Source organism: Sciurus carolinensis, chromosome 8 (genome assembly GCF_902686445.1).
Source record: "Sciurus carolinensis chromosome 8, mSciCar1.2, whole genome shotgun sequence".
Classification (NCBI taxonomy): Eukaryota; Metazoa; Chordata; class Mammalia; order Rodentia; family Sciuridae; genus Sciurus; species Sciurus carolinensis.
In genome coordinates, this window is record NC_062220.1 from 50,318,611 (window position 1) to 50,334,415 (window position 15,805).

Sequence of the window (15,805 nt, forward strand, 5' to 3'; positions counted from 1 at the left end):
ATACATTACAGGAAGGTACTAGTCACTTCTCTTATTAGAAGTAATGAGAACATTTCAAAAATCATTGCAGAAATAGAAGAAAAAACTCAATAACATACCATCTTAACTAGTCATTACTCACTTTTATTGTTATTTCAGTATTTTATAATATGCACTTACAATCTATCTGAAATCAGAAAATTTTGGATAGAATATGAAACTTATTTTCAGAAGAACCAATTTCCTTTACGTACAAGAGAGACAAAAACAAATTTAGGTAATGTTACCTAATCTGAAGTAACCTTTGATAATCTGTCAGTGCAAGAAAGCGTGTGGTATAAGAAACACAGAAGACACGCCCTCTCTTTTTCTATGTGATGCAGGGGAATTGAACCCAAGGCTTCAAGCATGCTAAATAAGCCCTTTACCACTGAGCTACAGCCCCCATCCCCAAGGAATACATTCTCTTGCTGGCTCCTACTTTTAAGGGTTTCAATATTTTCATCTATGAAGCAAGAGGGCTGTGGTTCCATAATCTCAAAGACCTTCTTTAATGATTCCTAAAATAGACTTTGTTTTACATTCTGGTGGTAAAGCAGTTTGTAGACATAAATTTATATATTTTTATGTAATAGTGGGCTTGGGAGATAGCTCAGTCGGTAGCGTGCTTGCCTTGCAAGCACAAGGCCCTGGGTTCGATCCCCAGCACCACAAGAAAAAAAAAAAAAAAAAAAAAAAAGAAGAAGTCATGTAATAGTAAACGTTAATGCAGACACTGGAGTTACTTCCATGCAGAAGCAGATTTTAGAAATGCACTTAGGAATCTTTTCGAGTTTTTCAGTGTCATCTTTTTTTAAACCTGGAGGAACCGCAGTAAGTAATTTCACTTACCGGACCAACTGATTATTAGGGACTCAATTTGCAAAGATAACTCTTCATCCTACAAACCAACAAAACAAATTCAAAGTGACAACAAATAAGAGTAATCTAAGAGGAAGACTAAGGATAAAACAGATTTGGTTCATTGACAAAAACAAGCCCCTTATCCCGGAGAGGGGGTTATTCTGTCACGCCCTCAAAACCGGCCTACTCACGCACTCACAGCGGTCTCGTGCCGCCCCCTGCTGGGTTTTTTACGTCGGGCTACGGAGGACCTACGGGACGCAGGCAGATGACGTCACATATGCGCGCGGCCCGAAGCAGGAAGTTCGTCTTCTTCATTTCCGCTCTTCTGCCCAGTTAGGATACCTGAGGCGGAAGTAAAAGGTATCTATCGTGAGCATTGCTACTGTGTACTATTCAGGTGAGATGGGGGCAAGCTGTCGCTGTACCGTTTTATTTATTTATTTTTGAAAGCGTGCCTGGGTGTCTCTGACTTAAACTCAATCCCTTGCAGAGCTTCCCTTGGGGGAAAAAGAGGGATGAGAAGAGCCAATGATGAACCATTACTGTGGTTTTTGAGTTAAGAAAGATCTAGCAGGATTCAAACTCTACACAAACTAGTAAGGGGACTCAGTGCTGTTTTAGATTTTGAAATTTTAGAAGCAACGCTTACTTTCTAGGTTGTTGTACGTAGGGTTAAGACAATGTGTATTATGCATTTAGCTCTGGTTTTACCAAACATTCGTGATTCCACTACACTTCCCCATCACATTAAGTCGTATACTATCCGTTTTCTTCTCAGTATGACTTAAGTTTACAAGAGGTTTGATATTCAGTTTACAAGAGGTAATGCATCTCACAAAAATGTCATGCATTGTTAGCTGCAATTGATCTCTTTATTCTCTATCATGAATCTTGGTAGTGTTTTGCCATTTCTATTTTGGGGGTGCCATTTATAGAAACAGTGATTTCTGCTTTTCTGGAGGGATGCAAAGTCCTCTTAAGACCAGTAGGAGGAGAACTGCATTGTTCTAAAGGTCTCCATACTTACCTTGCTGTGTCTAAAGATCAGCTGGAATGTAGTGCCCTAGGGCCTGTGATTAGCCATTTCAGTTAGAAGCCCTTAAATAGGCCAGTTGTAGAGAAGAAGGAAACAAATCCTCTTATTTTATTCCTTAGACCTCATAAGTTACAAGTACAGAGATTTTCAGTGTGTTAACATTAGTCCTTAATATATGGTTTTGAGAAATTGAATCAGTTTGAGAGACAAATTAAAGACAGTTGTGAAATATTATTTTTGTAATTTGTTGATTGAGGAAGTTAATTACTTCTCGTAGGCTGTTTGTGAGTCACTAAGACAAAATACCTGAGACAATCAATTTAAAGGAGGAAAGATTTGTTTTGGTTCCTTGTTTCAGAGGTAAACATGGTCATTTGGCTCCCATCACTGTGGGCTTGGGGTGAGGCAGAACATCATGACTGGGAGCACCTAGTGGAGAAAAACTGCTCCTTAGAGCAGAGGAGGGTCCTGGAACAAACTATGTCCTTCAAAAACACCCTTCCCCCACACTGACTTATGTCTTCTAGCTAGGTCGCACCTCCTAAAGTTTCCACTACTTTCCAGAAAGTGCCACCAGCTGGGGACCAACCCTTCAGCACATTTGCCTTTGGGGAACATTCCAGATCCAAATTATAACAGGCTCTTCATTCACATTGCTAGATGTTGTATGAGTATTGTATTTTGAATGATAATCGGTTGCTAATGTATTTTTGAAGTCATCCATTTTTTGTGTTATAAATCAAAAAATAAAGGTAACATTTCCATTGCATATTTCACCCCTAGGCCAATTTAATTTGTTTATTTTTTTTGTCTGATTGCAAAATAACACATACTCAAATAAAATCATAGCATTTCAGAAATAGTAGAGCCCCCATTAAACTTTCAGAAATGTTATTTCACTTTTTCTTTTCTCTGTATGCATTAATGCTCCTTCTCTTTAAAAATTGTAATCCATACTATTGTGCAGTTTAACTACTTAGAATACCTTGGACATCTTTTAATTGCATTAGATATGGTACAATTTTTTTTAGCAACTGTCTAGTATTATGGTATTATATTACATAGCATACCCCAATTTGTTAATTATTTTACTATTAGTGGGCATTTGGGCTTCTTTTTGCTATAGCAAATAACGTTATGATGGGCATACTTTTTTATAACAATATTGTTATATTTGTTGTCCTTTTATTTCCTTTGTGTAATTCCAAAGAAGTAGAAATGTTGGGTTAAAAGACATGAATGATTTCTAGATGCAATGTTGCATGCTTATAATCCCAGCAGCTTGGGAGAGGCAGTAGGATCACCAACCTCAGCAAAAGTGAGGCACTAAGCAACTTAGTGAGACCCTGTCTCTAAATAAAATACACAGTAGGGCTGGGGATATGCTTTAGTGGTTGAGTGCCCCTGAGTTGAATCCCACTAGTTTTTCTTCACTAGAAAAACTCCCAGTCATGATGTCCTGCCTCATCCCAAGCCCACAGTGATGGAGCCAAATGACCATGGTTTACCTCTGAAACAAGAAACCAAAAAACAAAACAAAACAAACAAACAGATAAAGAAAAAAGATATGAATACTTAAAATTGTGACAGGGGGGCTAAATTATCTTCCAATAACAGTATCTGAGACTTGCCTGTTTTCTCATATGTTCACTAATGGTCAGTATTGTTAATTATCATTGATTTTCAGTTTAGCAGAGACAGCTCATTTCAGTTTTTGAGGTCACTATTTCATGTTAGTGTTATAATCAAGATCAGATCTCAGTTGCTAGTTCTAAGTCCATTTCAGTGCTTTTTTTCCCTATATAAGCAGAACACTTAGCTTCAGATTCTTTAGTCCTAAATTATTATCAAGTGATTTGATTTAACAGTAAGTTTTTTAAGTTAAAGATTTGAGGGAAAAGTGTATTTATGATGGGTAGGCATCAGGAGTATGGGCCTTCCTGAAAGAATGGATGGCATAAGCAAAGGTAGGGGGACTGGAATGGGTTCAGAGGTTTGAGAGGTGATGATGCTAGGCAGTGAGTTTAATTGAAGATAACGGAAGAGATAGCTGGAAAGGTAGTTTGAACTAAGTGGTGAGGGCTTTGAAAGTTGAGTCTAATGGTTTTTCTGGGAGAGAGCTAAAAAGGTCTTTCATCACAGGATAAGGGACACAATCAGATATTTCACAGATATCAGTATTGTGGCAGTTTTGAGTGACTGGAGTAGAAAGCAAGTTAGGCAGCTGGTATGGCTTGGGAAAGATAATATGAAGACTTTTAAGAGCAATAAGAACAGAAAAGAGTGGAGAGATTGGAGTTCAGAGATGCTGAAGAAGCTGAATCTACATGATTTGATGACTGTGGGGTTGAGGAAGAGGAAGAAAGCAAAGTTTACTTAGATTTTTATCATGGGCTACTCTGAATTACACTCAAAGAGATAAAATCTACTTGTGAAAGATTTAGGAAAATTCTTAATAGATTTGTTACTTTTTAAAGACTCAGCATATATTTTCTTTTATTTTTGGATTGCTGTTAGAATTTCTGCTGAATGTTCTGTGCTTTGTTCAACTCTGTTTATTATGGTGCTAAAAGTCTAAAGATAATACCTTGTTTAGGTAGTAGCACTTCAAACTTGTATACACTGTCAATAAAAAAAAGTTCAAAAATAGTGATTGATTAGTTATATGCCATACAGTGTCTTTATGTTGTATACATTATACAACACGTAGAAGTATATATTTTCGAAGGCTAAAACAAGTATACGTTAGAGTTTTACTGATTTTTTCCTCTTTGTTGCACTGGATCACCTTGCATTCTTCTGTAGATATTGATCTGATTTCCAGCTGACAGTGTTTTGTCCCATTCTCCAGTAGAGGTCACCTGTGAGCACATGGAAGAAAGAACAGGCCGTTGAGCTATAAAAGGTAGTCTTCATTTGTGATTTAGAAGAAGGATCTTATTTCTGAATTTCTTAATTAATGCACTTTTGGAATAGATGTTTTTATAGAACAGTATGTGGAATTATGGAGAACTAAAGAATGTAAACTCAGTAGAGTTTTGCTCAATCTAAAATGTGCTTTTGTTTTTGTTTGATGTTTGCTTTGTGAGTGCTTTGCCTTTGAGTTTGAATGTTACTTGATTCTATAGTTTTAGAATCTTTTCCTAGTTCATTTGAGAATCTGTAGACTATGTGAGCCACAGGAATGTTTCTAGTATGTAGGCACAATCCAAGTTTTTGTTCAAATTGAAGTAATTGAAAAGACACAGTACATACAAAGAGATATTCATTGAAATTGCTCCTAAAAACAGTATATTAAACCCAAGATAGTGGGTGGATAGTGGTGGATTGGAATTATCTATCTTTATTTTTCTGTTTTATGCATAATTAAGAGAAGGGGCAGAGAGACTTGCCTCCTCTAAGTAAGATCTCATTGTAAGTAATTAGAAATCACGAACTAAATTTGTTGCGGCCATATATTCTAAAAAAGAGAAAGTAATTTTTAAAAAAATTCATATGTTGTATGATTCAGAGCATAAGTAGCCTAGGAACAAATCCTCTGATAGATTAAGAAACAGAAGAACACTTTTTTTGTTACCTTCATTTTAAAATATTTCCTATGAACAAAGATGCTCATTTAATAGTGACCTATGATTATAATCATATATAAGTTCATATGTTTAATGTCCCATAAATGATCAGGAAAATTAGTTATTAAGATTTTAATCCCTTGAAAGTGTTGTGCAACAGTTGTAGACAGTCCTGGGTTAGTCTTTAATATGGTGATGGGGTAGAGGAAAATGGCAAAAATTACATTTGAATATTTATATAAAGCTGGGTACATTGGCTTATGCCTGCAGTCCCAGCTATTTGAGAAGCTGAGGCATGAGAATCACTTGAACCTAGAAATTTGAGACCAGCTTGAGCAACATAGAGATCTCATCATGGACTAATGGATTAATTATCCCAATTATTGTGTGTGTGTGTGTGTGTGTGTGTGTGTGTGTGTGTCTGTGTCTGTACACTAGGGATTGAAAACTCAGGGCCTCATACATGCTGAACATATACTCTGTCACTGAGATACATACCCAGTTCCCAAACTGCATAGTTTTGGAAATGAAAATTGGTTTAAAATTGTTGCATTACAACCAAGGGGGCAATCAGGTAAACTGAGTGAGATGGACATTAGAATCAGGAGCTGTTGACCAGAGATCTATATAAGCTAAGAATTAAAGCTATAAAGCCAGCATGGATTTAAAGGATACCATAAATCTAGTAAAATATTAAATCTAGTAAAATATATTTAGTTAGAAATCAGATAGTCTGAGGTATTGGTTTTCAGGACTGGATTTAGCGGTTGAAAAGCAGGAGATCAGAGGCAAAGAAGCCTAGTATCTAAGGGTAGGGAAAGATCAGACACCTGGGAAGTTGGAAGACAAGGCAGAAATGAAAATGTCATTTATTAGGAATAAACCAAAGGTTGGAAACCAGGAGGACAAAGCAGAGATGGAGAAGGACTATTGGTTTTGGGTAGAGAAGCAGGTAAGGTCAAATAGAGCAAGATGAAAACAAGAATAATTCTAGGGCAGCGATAGTGCCATCCAGCTCTTCTTTATGTTAAGAATGATAGCAGCCTTGGGTTCACAGATAACCAACAGAAGCAGTGAGCTAGGGAGTGAAGAGTGTCATGGCTGAATTGTTACCATTAGCATCAGGAGAGCCAGAAGTATAGCTATTTTCTTACAAAAAGGACTGTGATACTTGTAGGATTGTAAAATGGTCCTTTAGTTATTTAATGCAGGCTTCTGTATAATACTATTGTGTTGTTTTGTGCAGCTTTCCAAAAGGTTTGGGATACCTGAGATTATGGCATCAAGAAACCTCTGGTACATGAGAAGTAATTTTCTCTTTGGTTCAAGATGTTGGATGATCCGATATTCAGCAGAAATCCTCCTCAAATCAGTTTCATTTAGGCTTTTTGGTGTGAAATGTGTTAACGGAGACAGTGAACCATTGGAGAATGAGGACCTACTAAACAACTTACTTACTATGGGAGTTGATATTGACATGGCAAAGAAACGACAGCCTGGGGTTTTTCATAGGATGGTTACTAATGAGCAGGACCTGAAGATGTTTCTACTGTCCAAAGGAGCCAGTAAAGAAGTAATTGCTAGCATCATATCAAGATATCCACGAGCTATAACACGCACAGCTGAAAGTCTTTCAAAACGGTGGGATCTGTGGAGGAGGATTATGACATCAGACCTTGAAATTGTAAATATTTTGGAACGTTCTCCTGAGTCCTTTTTTCGGTCCGATAACAATATAAACTTAGAAAATAATATAAAGTTCCTCTACTCAATTGGATTGTCCCGTAAATGCCTTTGTAGATTGTTAGCCAATGCCCCTCGTACCTTCTCCAATAGTCTTGATTTGAATAAACAGATGGTTGAAGTTTTGCAGGAAGTCTGTCTATCCTTGGGTCACAATGATCCCACAGATTTTGTCAGGAAGATAATTTCTAAAAATCCTTTCATCTTAATTCAGAGCACCAAGCGGGTGAAAGCTAACATTGAATTTTTGCAGTCAACTTTCAACTTGAACAAGGGAGAACTGCTGCATCTGCTCTGTGGTCCAGGAGCTGGAATTCTAGACCTTTCCACTGACTATGCCAAAAGAAACTATGCAAATATTAAAGAGAAGCTGTTTTCTCTTGGATGTACTGAAGAAGAGGTACAGAAATTTGTCTTCAGCTATCCGGATATGATCTTCTTGGCAGATAAAAAGTTTAATGATAAAATAGACTGCCTCATAGAAGAAAAAATAAGTATTTTGCAAATAATTGAAAGTCCTCGGGTTCTGGATACAAGCATAAGTACTTTGAAAAGTCGAATCAAAGAATTGGTACATGCTGGCTATAACTTGAGTGTATCTAAGATCACACTTCTGTCTTGGAGTCAGAAAAGATATCAAGCTAAATTGAAAAAATTAAGCAGCTAAAACAGTGCCTGGGGAGTTTTTAAAAAAATCTTACATTGTAGTTATATATTTTAATTTTGAATTTGGGCCTTTCAGAAAGGAGGGTTTTGATTTCTTAACCACAAACATACGTATAATAATCCTTTGGGTATTTTGTCTTAAAGGTTCGTAAGAACCCAAAGTTGGCATTCTTAAGTGTAGTCTTCCTACCTACTACTGTAGTTTGAATTAATGTAGTTTGAATTAATGGCTGCTGTATAGTAGTGGTAGTTCCTGAGAACCACGCAGAACAAATGTAGAAAGATATATAGAATAAACTTTTGTGGTTTCTGTTTAGATTAAAAAAATCAACAGATTCAGGCTGGAGATACTGCTCAGTGGTAGAGGTCTTGCCTAGATCCCTCATGGTTTTGATTGGCAAGCAGTTTCTTCTGTTATTCCAAAGTATCAAATTATGGTTCATCACTAAAAGTCTGACAACATAGACAGGAGGGATTTTTCAGTTCCAAATTCCATATTCTCCATTTAAACCATTAGTGTGCCCCACAACTTAGAATTTACTATGAGTGTGCCCTGACAAGGGCAACTATGGTAGGAAGAGGCATAATGGCTACCTAAAGTTATCAGTCTTAGTTCCCAGAACCCATGAATAGGTCATGTTATAGTGCAACAGGTTTTGTATATGTGATTAAGTTCAAATATGATTAAGTCAAGGGTCTTGAGATGGGCAGGTTATCCTGAATTATCGGGGTTGGCTCACTGGAATCACAGGATCCTGAAAAGTGGGGAAAAAGGCAAAAGAGGAGGTTGAAGTGACGGAGTGATGAAACACTTGACCACTTTTGCTGGCTTTGAAGGAGGAAGAAGCCGTGAGGCAAGGCCTGTAAAAAATGGAAAAGGCAAGGAAACTGGTTCTGCCTGGAGCCCCTAGAAGGAAGTGCAGTGCTGCTGGCACTTTGTTAGCCCAGTGAGAACAGAATTGAACTTCTGATGTACAGAACCTTCAGAGTAAATCATAGTTTTGAACCAGTGAGTTTTTGATAACTTGTTACAGCAACTAGATTGATAAGTTGTATTAAAGGAGGATGTCACAAAATGTGGTCTTTTATCATTTCTAGTTTTTCCTCTTATAAGAGTAAATTATATTAAGATTTATTTTTCTGGAATTACTATTGTTAGTGTTTATGAAGTCTATGTGGATAAAAAGCTAAGTGTAAATAATATGATCTAAATAAAGGAATATTTTTGCCTAATGAATGTAGCTTAAGGAAATGGTGGTCATTTATGTACTTTTATATTTTGCTGGCATTTCATCTAATTTAAACAGGAATTTCTGGATGCATTGACTTAAAATTGATAAATTAGATCATGTCTATATTTTGAAAATATTCATAATCTAGCTCTGATAGAAACTGAGAGAAGAAACAAGTTTTATGATCTTAATTAGATTTTTTTCTAAAGTCATTTATTTTCTAGATGTGGGTTTTGAATTGAGTCACATAACCATTTAAACTATATTTGCAATCATTAATGTCTCAAAAAAAATCCCCACTAATTTATACCATTGGTAGAAATAAAGTGCCTGCTTTCTGAAAGCCATTTATATTTATTCTTGTAATTATCTCCAGTAAGCTATTTGATGGCAAATTTGACATAGTTTAGAAAACACAATATTTGTAGACACGTTTCTTCAGAGTGATAAATAATTTAAATTCACTGAAATTGTTTTCTCATAAAATTAAAAATCAACCTTGCAGATTTGGTACAAATCAAATTATATAGGGTCTGTAGGGTTTCTTGTTCATAATAGCTATTCAGTCAAGAAAAAAGTTACAGTAGTATTTTTTAAAAAATAACTTTATTGATATCTAATTCATATACCATATAATTTATTCATTTAAATTAAAAAACATCTATTTATTTAAATTATACAATTTAAGGCAACATATGTGACCATCACTACAATCTAATTTTAGAATTCGTGTCCTCTAAAAGAAACCTGTACCCATGGGCAGCCAATCCTGTTATCGCCCTCCCACACTCAGAGCACTAAGCAAAACCTAATCTTGCTGTCTTTATACATTGGCTTTTCTGGACATTTCATATAAATGAAATCATACATATGTAGTTTTGTGACTACTTTCACTTAGCATAATCTTTTTAAGGTTCATCCATGTAGCTTATATCAGCATTCCTTTTTTTTTGCCAAATAGTATTCTATTGTGTAGACACAGTAGTGTTGCTGGTAATAAATTTTATTGTTATGGCTTGAAAAACAAAGAATTAAATCCTGTCTTCTGAATTGTATGGGAGAATTTCCCAAGGTATCTCTTGGGAATCTAATAAATTTATATGGAACCTGAGGGAGATAGAGAAGGTAAAGTTTTTTTGGCATTAACAGGTCGTGAGGATTATACCTGGATTGAGATAATTGTATAGCAACAATAGTTGGAAGTGCCCAAGGAGAATATAGGATTAACAGGAATGTAATACAATACTTGATAATTTTTTAAGTAACCTATTTTTTTGTCAGATGTGAAAGGAAAATCCATGTTTTTAATGGGAAAATAAATCACAAAAAGAAGAAAAACTCCCAGAGATAGTATTTTGGTGACTTTCTGTTGTTTTTCTTTGCAGAATATATCTATACCTAGATGTAATATGAGTAGTTATGTGGTATATATATTTAAATAGAGATTGAACTATACATTTTATAATTTTTTCTTATCCTAATAGATCTTAAACATATTACATATTCAGTATTTAAAGAATCAAGTAAGTATTCACCTATTACTATGGTTTTTAATGGTTGCATGATGAAATTCTGTTGTTGGATAAACCGTAATTTCTGTACTCAATCTTTCACCACTGTGCAGAGCAAATGAATTTTAGTAATATTTTGAGTATCTTGTCTGGATTATTTTAGCATTCTACATAGTGACTGTTTTTTAACCATTGGTATTCTTTAGAAATTATGTCTGCTGTAGAAAATGTAAAGATTGAGAGAATTGCATTGTACTGTTTTCTAAATGTCAGATCCACAAAACTAATTTTTTTAAAAAGGGGAAACCATCTGTGCATTCTGAATTCCTGGCGTATATTTAAGGACTTTCATATAACTGCAGGAATTAGGATAATATTAAAGATTAAAGAGAAAAAAGTGAGTTTATTCATAGTCAACTAAGCAGGAAAACAAAGGAGGGATATATATGGTAAAAGGTTTGTTGAGTTACTGAACTAGTCCTTTCTCAGCTTTCACCTAAAATGCTTGACTATTGGCTTCTTCCTTTAGAATGTAATGCCCCATGTTTCATACCCAAAAGTATGATCTAGTGGAGATCTAGGGGAGAATTTGTTGATGTAGAACCCTAACTACAAACTTTGATAATAGCCCATTGTTACACAATACAGGAAAAGCTTGGCACATGTAGGATAGCAGGACTATATAATTATTAGATTTTGGGAAGATATTATAGCAGAAGCCTAGTTACTCAGCATTGAGGGGGAAGCGGATATGCTACGATTCACAGTTATGTTCTTCCAGAGATCATCTCTGGGCTACAAGGTCCTGGTTCTGATTGCCTACCATGTGACTTAGAATAGTTATTCTACAATGGCCAGCATGTCCCTGGATTGAGGTTCTTCACAGTAGTGTCTCCGTTTATGCCCTCTTGCCTCAGGAACTGGGTGTAGGATTGAGCTGTAATAGGATCATTTTGAGGAGTTGAGTTGGGGAAGGCATTCCTCAACTGACTGTCATAACCAGGTGAATGTCATAACTGGGTCTTACCTGTCTTCTTGCTCATTTCCATTTTTCTGTTACCCCCCAAATGATGCTTTCGCCATTACTTTCTTCTGTTCTTCCCAGAAGAATGACATCTACTATTTTGCTTTCGTACTTTTCCCCCCTTTTCAATTCACAGAGATTAGTTAAGTAAAAGGAAGAAGTCAAAATGCATGTAGATTTTTTTGTTATGATTTAAACCTATTCTTGGTGGGGTTTTTAAGCCTTTTGATTAATTTCTGAGTGGAATTTGGTACAGAGCTAAACAACATATCGATGGAATCTCATTCTCTTAGTTTCATAATTAATCAGACCAGTATTTGGAATTTGTTTTTCCTTAACAGCAATATTGTGTAAAGATTTGATGAATTTATGTACATTCATTGCTTTGTGTTAATTGTGAAACATTTTTGTGGGTGGTGCTAGGGATCAAACCCAGGGCCCCATGCATGCTAAGCATGCACTGTACCACTAATCTAAATCCCCAGCCCCTAATTATGAAGAAATTTAATATGGTGTTTTGAGAATTTTTCCACATCCATTTTGAATATCTAGTGCCACTTTCACCAGCTATCATGGTACCTTCAATTTATGCCCACCATGATTTTCTTTTTTAAATTTCACAATGGAAATGAATTTATTCTCTGATAATACACAATCATCATAAAAGCCTTTGAACAAAACATAGAAATTTATCATGAGGTTGAGGAAATATCCTTTTATTCTTAATTCACAGAGTGGTTTGCTTATTTAAATCAGAGATAAATGGACAGTTGGTGATTTTTAAGAAAGCCCTTTAAAAGTCATCTTTTAAAATCATTTAATGAATGATTATCAGTGAATTTCTTCATATCATCCTTTATTTTACTGAAATGAAACCTATGCAGTGTTTAATTTACTAATATTTAACTTAGGATTTTTCATTAGTGTTCATAAGATAAATTGGTGGTAACCTCTCTACACATTTCCTCCTTTACTTATGAATGTTTGGGTGGGTAGGTTCTTTGTATTTTAAGGTTAAGGAGGTTACCACTTTGTCAGGTTTTTAGATAAGAGCTGTGTTAGCCTCAAACAATAAATTTGAAAACGTACTATTTTTACCCTATACCTTCTAACTGTTTGAAAACTAAATATTATCCATTTCTTTAAAGTTTGGCAGAACTTGTATATAAAATCATCTGAGTCTGGTGTATTGTTCAGATACATCATTGACAACAATACAAAGTTGTAAATGCTTATATAAAAGCTTTTGACCTGTATCTTTTTGGTAAAAATCAGTATGAAGGTTTCTCTTAGTTAATGCATTTTGATGTATGTAACTGCATGGGTGAATCTCAAAATATCGTACTGAATGAAAGGAACCAGAGTACAATCTATATAATGTCATTTATAAGGAATTCTAGAAAATGCTCTCTAATCTGTAGTGACAGAAAGCAGATAATTGTTAGAGGGATCAGGGTGTTTGGATGGGGAAGGATATGAAGGAGGGACTACAAAGAAGCACAAGGACACTTTTGGAAATGATGTATATCGTCATTGTCTTGATTGTGGTGATGGTTTTGTGAGTGTATACATATGTCAAAACGTATCAAATTATATGTTTGAAATGTGTTTGGCTTAGTATACTTCATTTATAACTCAGTGAAGTTGAACAATTCATTCACTTAACACTGATTTAAAGTTCCATCATGATGCTGGGTATGGTAGCACATGCCTGTAATCCCAGTGACTAGTGAGGCTGAGGAAGGAGGATCACAAGTTTGAGGCCAGCCTTGGAGACCCTGTCTCAAAATAAAAAAATTAAAGAATAAACTAAAAAGGGGTAAAGATGTGACTTAGTGGTAGATTGCCATTGGGTTCAGTCCTCAGTTCCACACAAAAAATATTTTAAAAGTTCCATCATTATCTGATAATAAATTACATGTATGTATGTGCATATTTCTAGACCTTCTTCAACTCTCTTAAGTGAGTGGATTTGAATTTATATTTCTATATCCATATCAAGAATTAAACAGTATCAATAAAGGTATTGGGAGACCATGGAAGCCATCTGGAAAAAAATATTGATGGATTCCTACTTATTTACCAGGATAAACTCCCCCAAAAAGCAGCTATAAGTCTAGAAGGCTTCTTGGACCTTGGCCTTACCCTTACTGACCTATACTCAAGTTGAGCCTTGGTATGAATTGTGCCTAAGGCTTCTTTTCATTCTAGGGGACTTCCTGGACCTTGACTAAGACCAGTGGGATGGAATTTCTATGGAAAGCAAGTGCAGTTTTGCTCTCACTATACCTGAATTTCAGATAAAGTTAGACTTTGATCTTTCTGTCACATGAAAGCAAGAGTTCTTTTTTAAATGTGGATGATTTATCTTTTATTTGAAAAATAATTTTTCTGAACTACATTTTGATATTAGTTTTCATTGCAAAGTAAAGCATGCTTGCTACCACACATTCAAACAATACAGAAATGAATAAATTAAAAAGTGAAAGCAGGTCCCTGTCATTCTCCAACCTTTTAAAACTATCACAAAATTACATATATTCATTATAGAAAGTTTGGAAGAAACAAAAGTATAATGAAGAAAATTGATCCCCAGTGCCACCTCACAAAGACAACTATCATTAACATTTTGGTGTATTTTCAGTTCTTAGGGATTTAAGAAAATTTTTGTCATTACAATTTGCTTAGAGACTCTCACACACAAATAGCATAGAACATCTGAGGAAAAATTGGAAAATAAAGTTATATTAACAGAAAAAAATTTAAGCCACCCAAACTTTCACCACCCCACGATAATCACCATTGATATTCTGGTGTGTGTCCTTATAGATTTACATCTTTGCATTTATACATAGAAATGCATATGTATGAACACAGGATAATCCTAGACATATTGTTTTATAATTTTCTTTTTTCAGTCTATAATACTTTGTGACATCTTTCCATTTAAATAAATATATAAGTTTATACTTCATATGTGAGGCCTCTTCCACCCAGTGGGCATATCACAGTTTGTCAGTGTACTTTTGCTGAACACTATATATTTTCAAGTTTTCACCATTATGAACAATGCTTCAAGAAATAGCCTGTATGTCTTTAAGTATTTGTCCAAAATATGAGGTCAGAGAATATGGGCATTGGAAAGCTATTAAATGGAAAATACATACATATGTACATACATATAAAGGTTGACCAAGATTCAAATCACACAAAAATATACACAGTGAAAAATAAATCTCCCTCTTAGCCCATACCTTCCAAGTCACTCTTTATTTAACACATAAATTATAGCATAATATGCATATGTTTATTATTTGTTGAGAAACAAAATTGACTTCTCTTATTTTTATTGGTTCTTTTTAGTTATATATGACAGTAAAATCCATTTTTTTTTTTTTTTTTTTTTTTTTTTTTGGTGCTGGGGATTGAACCCAGGGCCTTGTGCTTGCGAGGCAAGCACTCTACCAACTGAGCTACATCCCCAGCCCGTAAAATCCATTTTGACACAGTTACACAAACATGGAATGTACCTTGTCCTAATTCAGACCCCAGTACCTCTCCTTCTTCTCTGTTCCCAGGTCCTGCTCCCTTCCCTCTACTGATCTTTTTGTCATTTACCCATAGTGGCTACTCTTAATCTTGGTTGATTATCTAAGAGAGGAAAAAAAAAATGAACAAAAGCCTAACTAGGGCTGGGGTTGTGGCTCTGAAAGAGCACTTGCCTAGCACACATGAGGTACCAGGTTCGATCCTCAGCACCACATACAAAAATAACTAAAAGTTATGTGCATCTACAACTGAAAATATTTTTTAAAAAAGCCTAACTAGTCAGGTCATTCTCTATTCTTGTGCTTTTCCCAAAAGAAGAGAGCTATATCTCAGTGAAATGGTTATGTGTGAAGACTTCTTCCTTTGAAAAACTGTCTCTCTCAATCTCTCTTTACTTATGTATAGCCATTATATATTATATGTATAATATACATTTTATAATTCTATTATATATACATTTATGTAGAATTCAATTATTCAACAAGTATGAACTTTCAGAAGTAATTGTATGTGAAGCTTTTTAAAAAATTTGTTCCAATTAGTTATACATGACAGTAGAATACATTTTGACACATCATACATAGAGTATA

At 35.0% G+C, this 15,805-nt stretch overlaps 1 protein-coding gene across 3 annotated transcripts; it reads left to right on the forward strand.

Moving 5' to 3' along the window:
* Window positions 1–1,178: 1,178 nt before the first annotated feature.
* Window positions 1,179–13,221, forward strand: Mterf1 (mitochondrial transcription termination factor 1). 3 transcript variants are annotated; one of them, XM_047562924.1, is made up of 3 exons: window positions 1,192–1,282; window positions 4,727–4,826; window positions 6,737–13,221. In XM_047562924.1, the coding sequence occupies exon 3, from the start codon at window positions 6,767–6,769 to the stop codon at window positions 7,898–7,900; it is 1,134 nt and encodes a 377-aa protein (XP_047418880.1). In that variant the 5' UTR covers window positions 1,192–1,282; window positions 4,727–4,826; window positions 6,737–6,766; the 3' UTR covers window positions 7,901–13,221. The 3 variants fall into 3 exon arrangements, with proteins under 3 accessions (XP_047418881.1, XP_047418880.1, XP_047418878.1); XM_047562925.1 differs by lacking the exon at window positions 4,727–4,826 and having other exon boundaries at window positions 1,179–1,245; XM_047562922.1 differs by lacking the exon at window positions 4,727–4,826 and having other exon boundaries at window positions 1,218–1,282.
* Window positions 13,222–15,805: the final 2,584 nt, after the last annotated feature.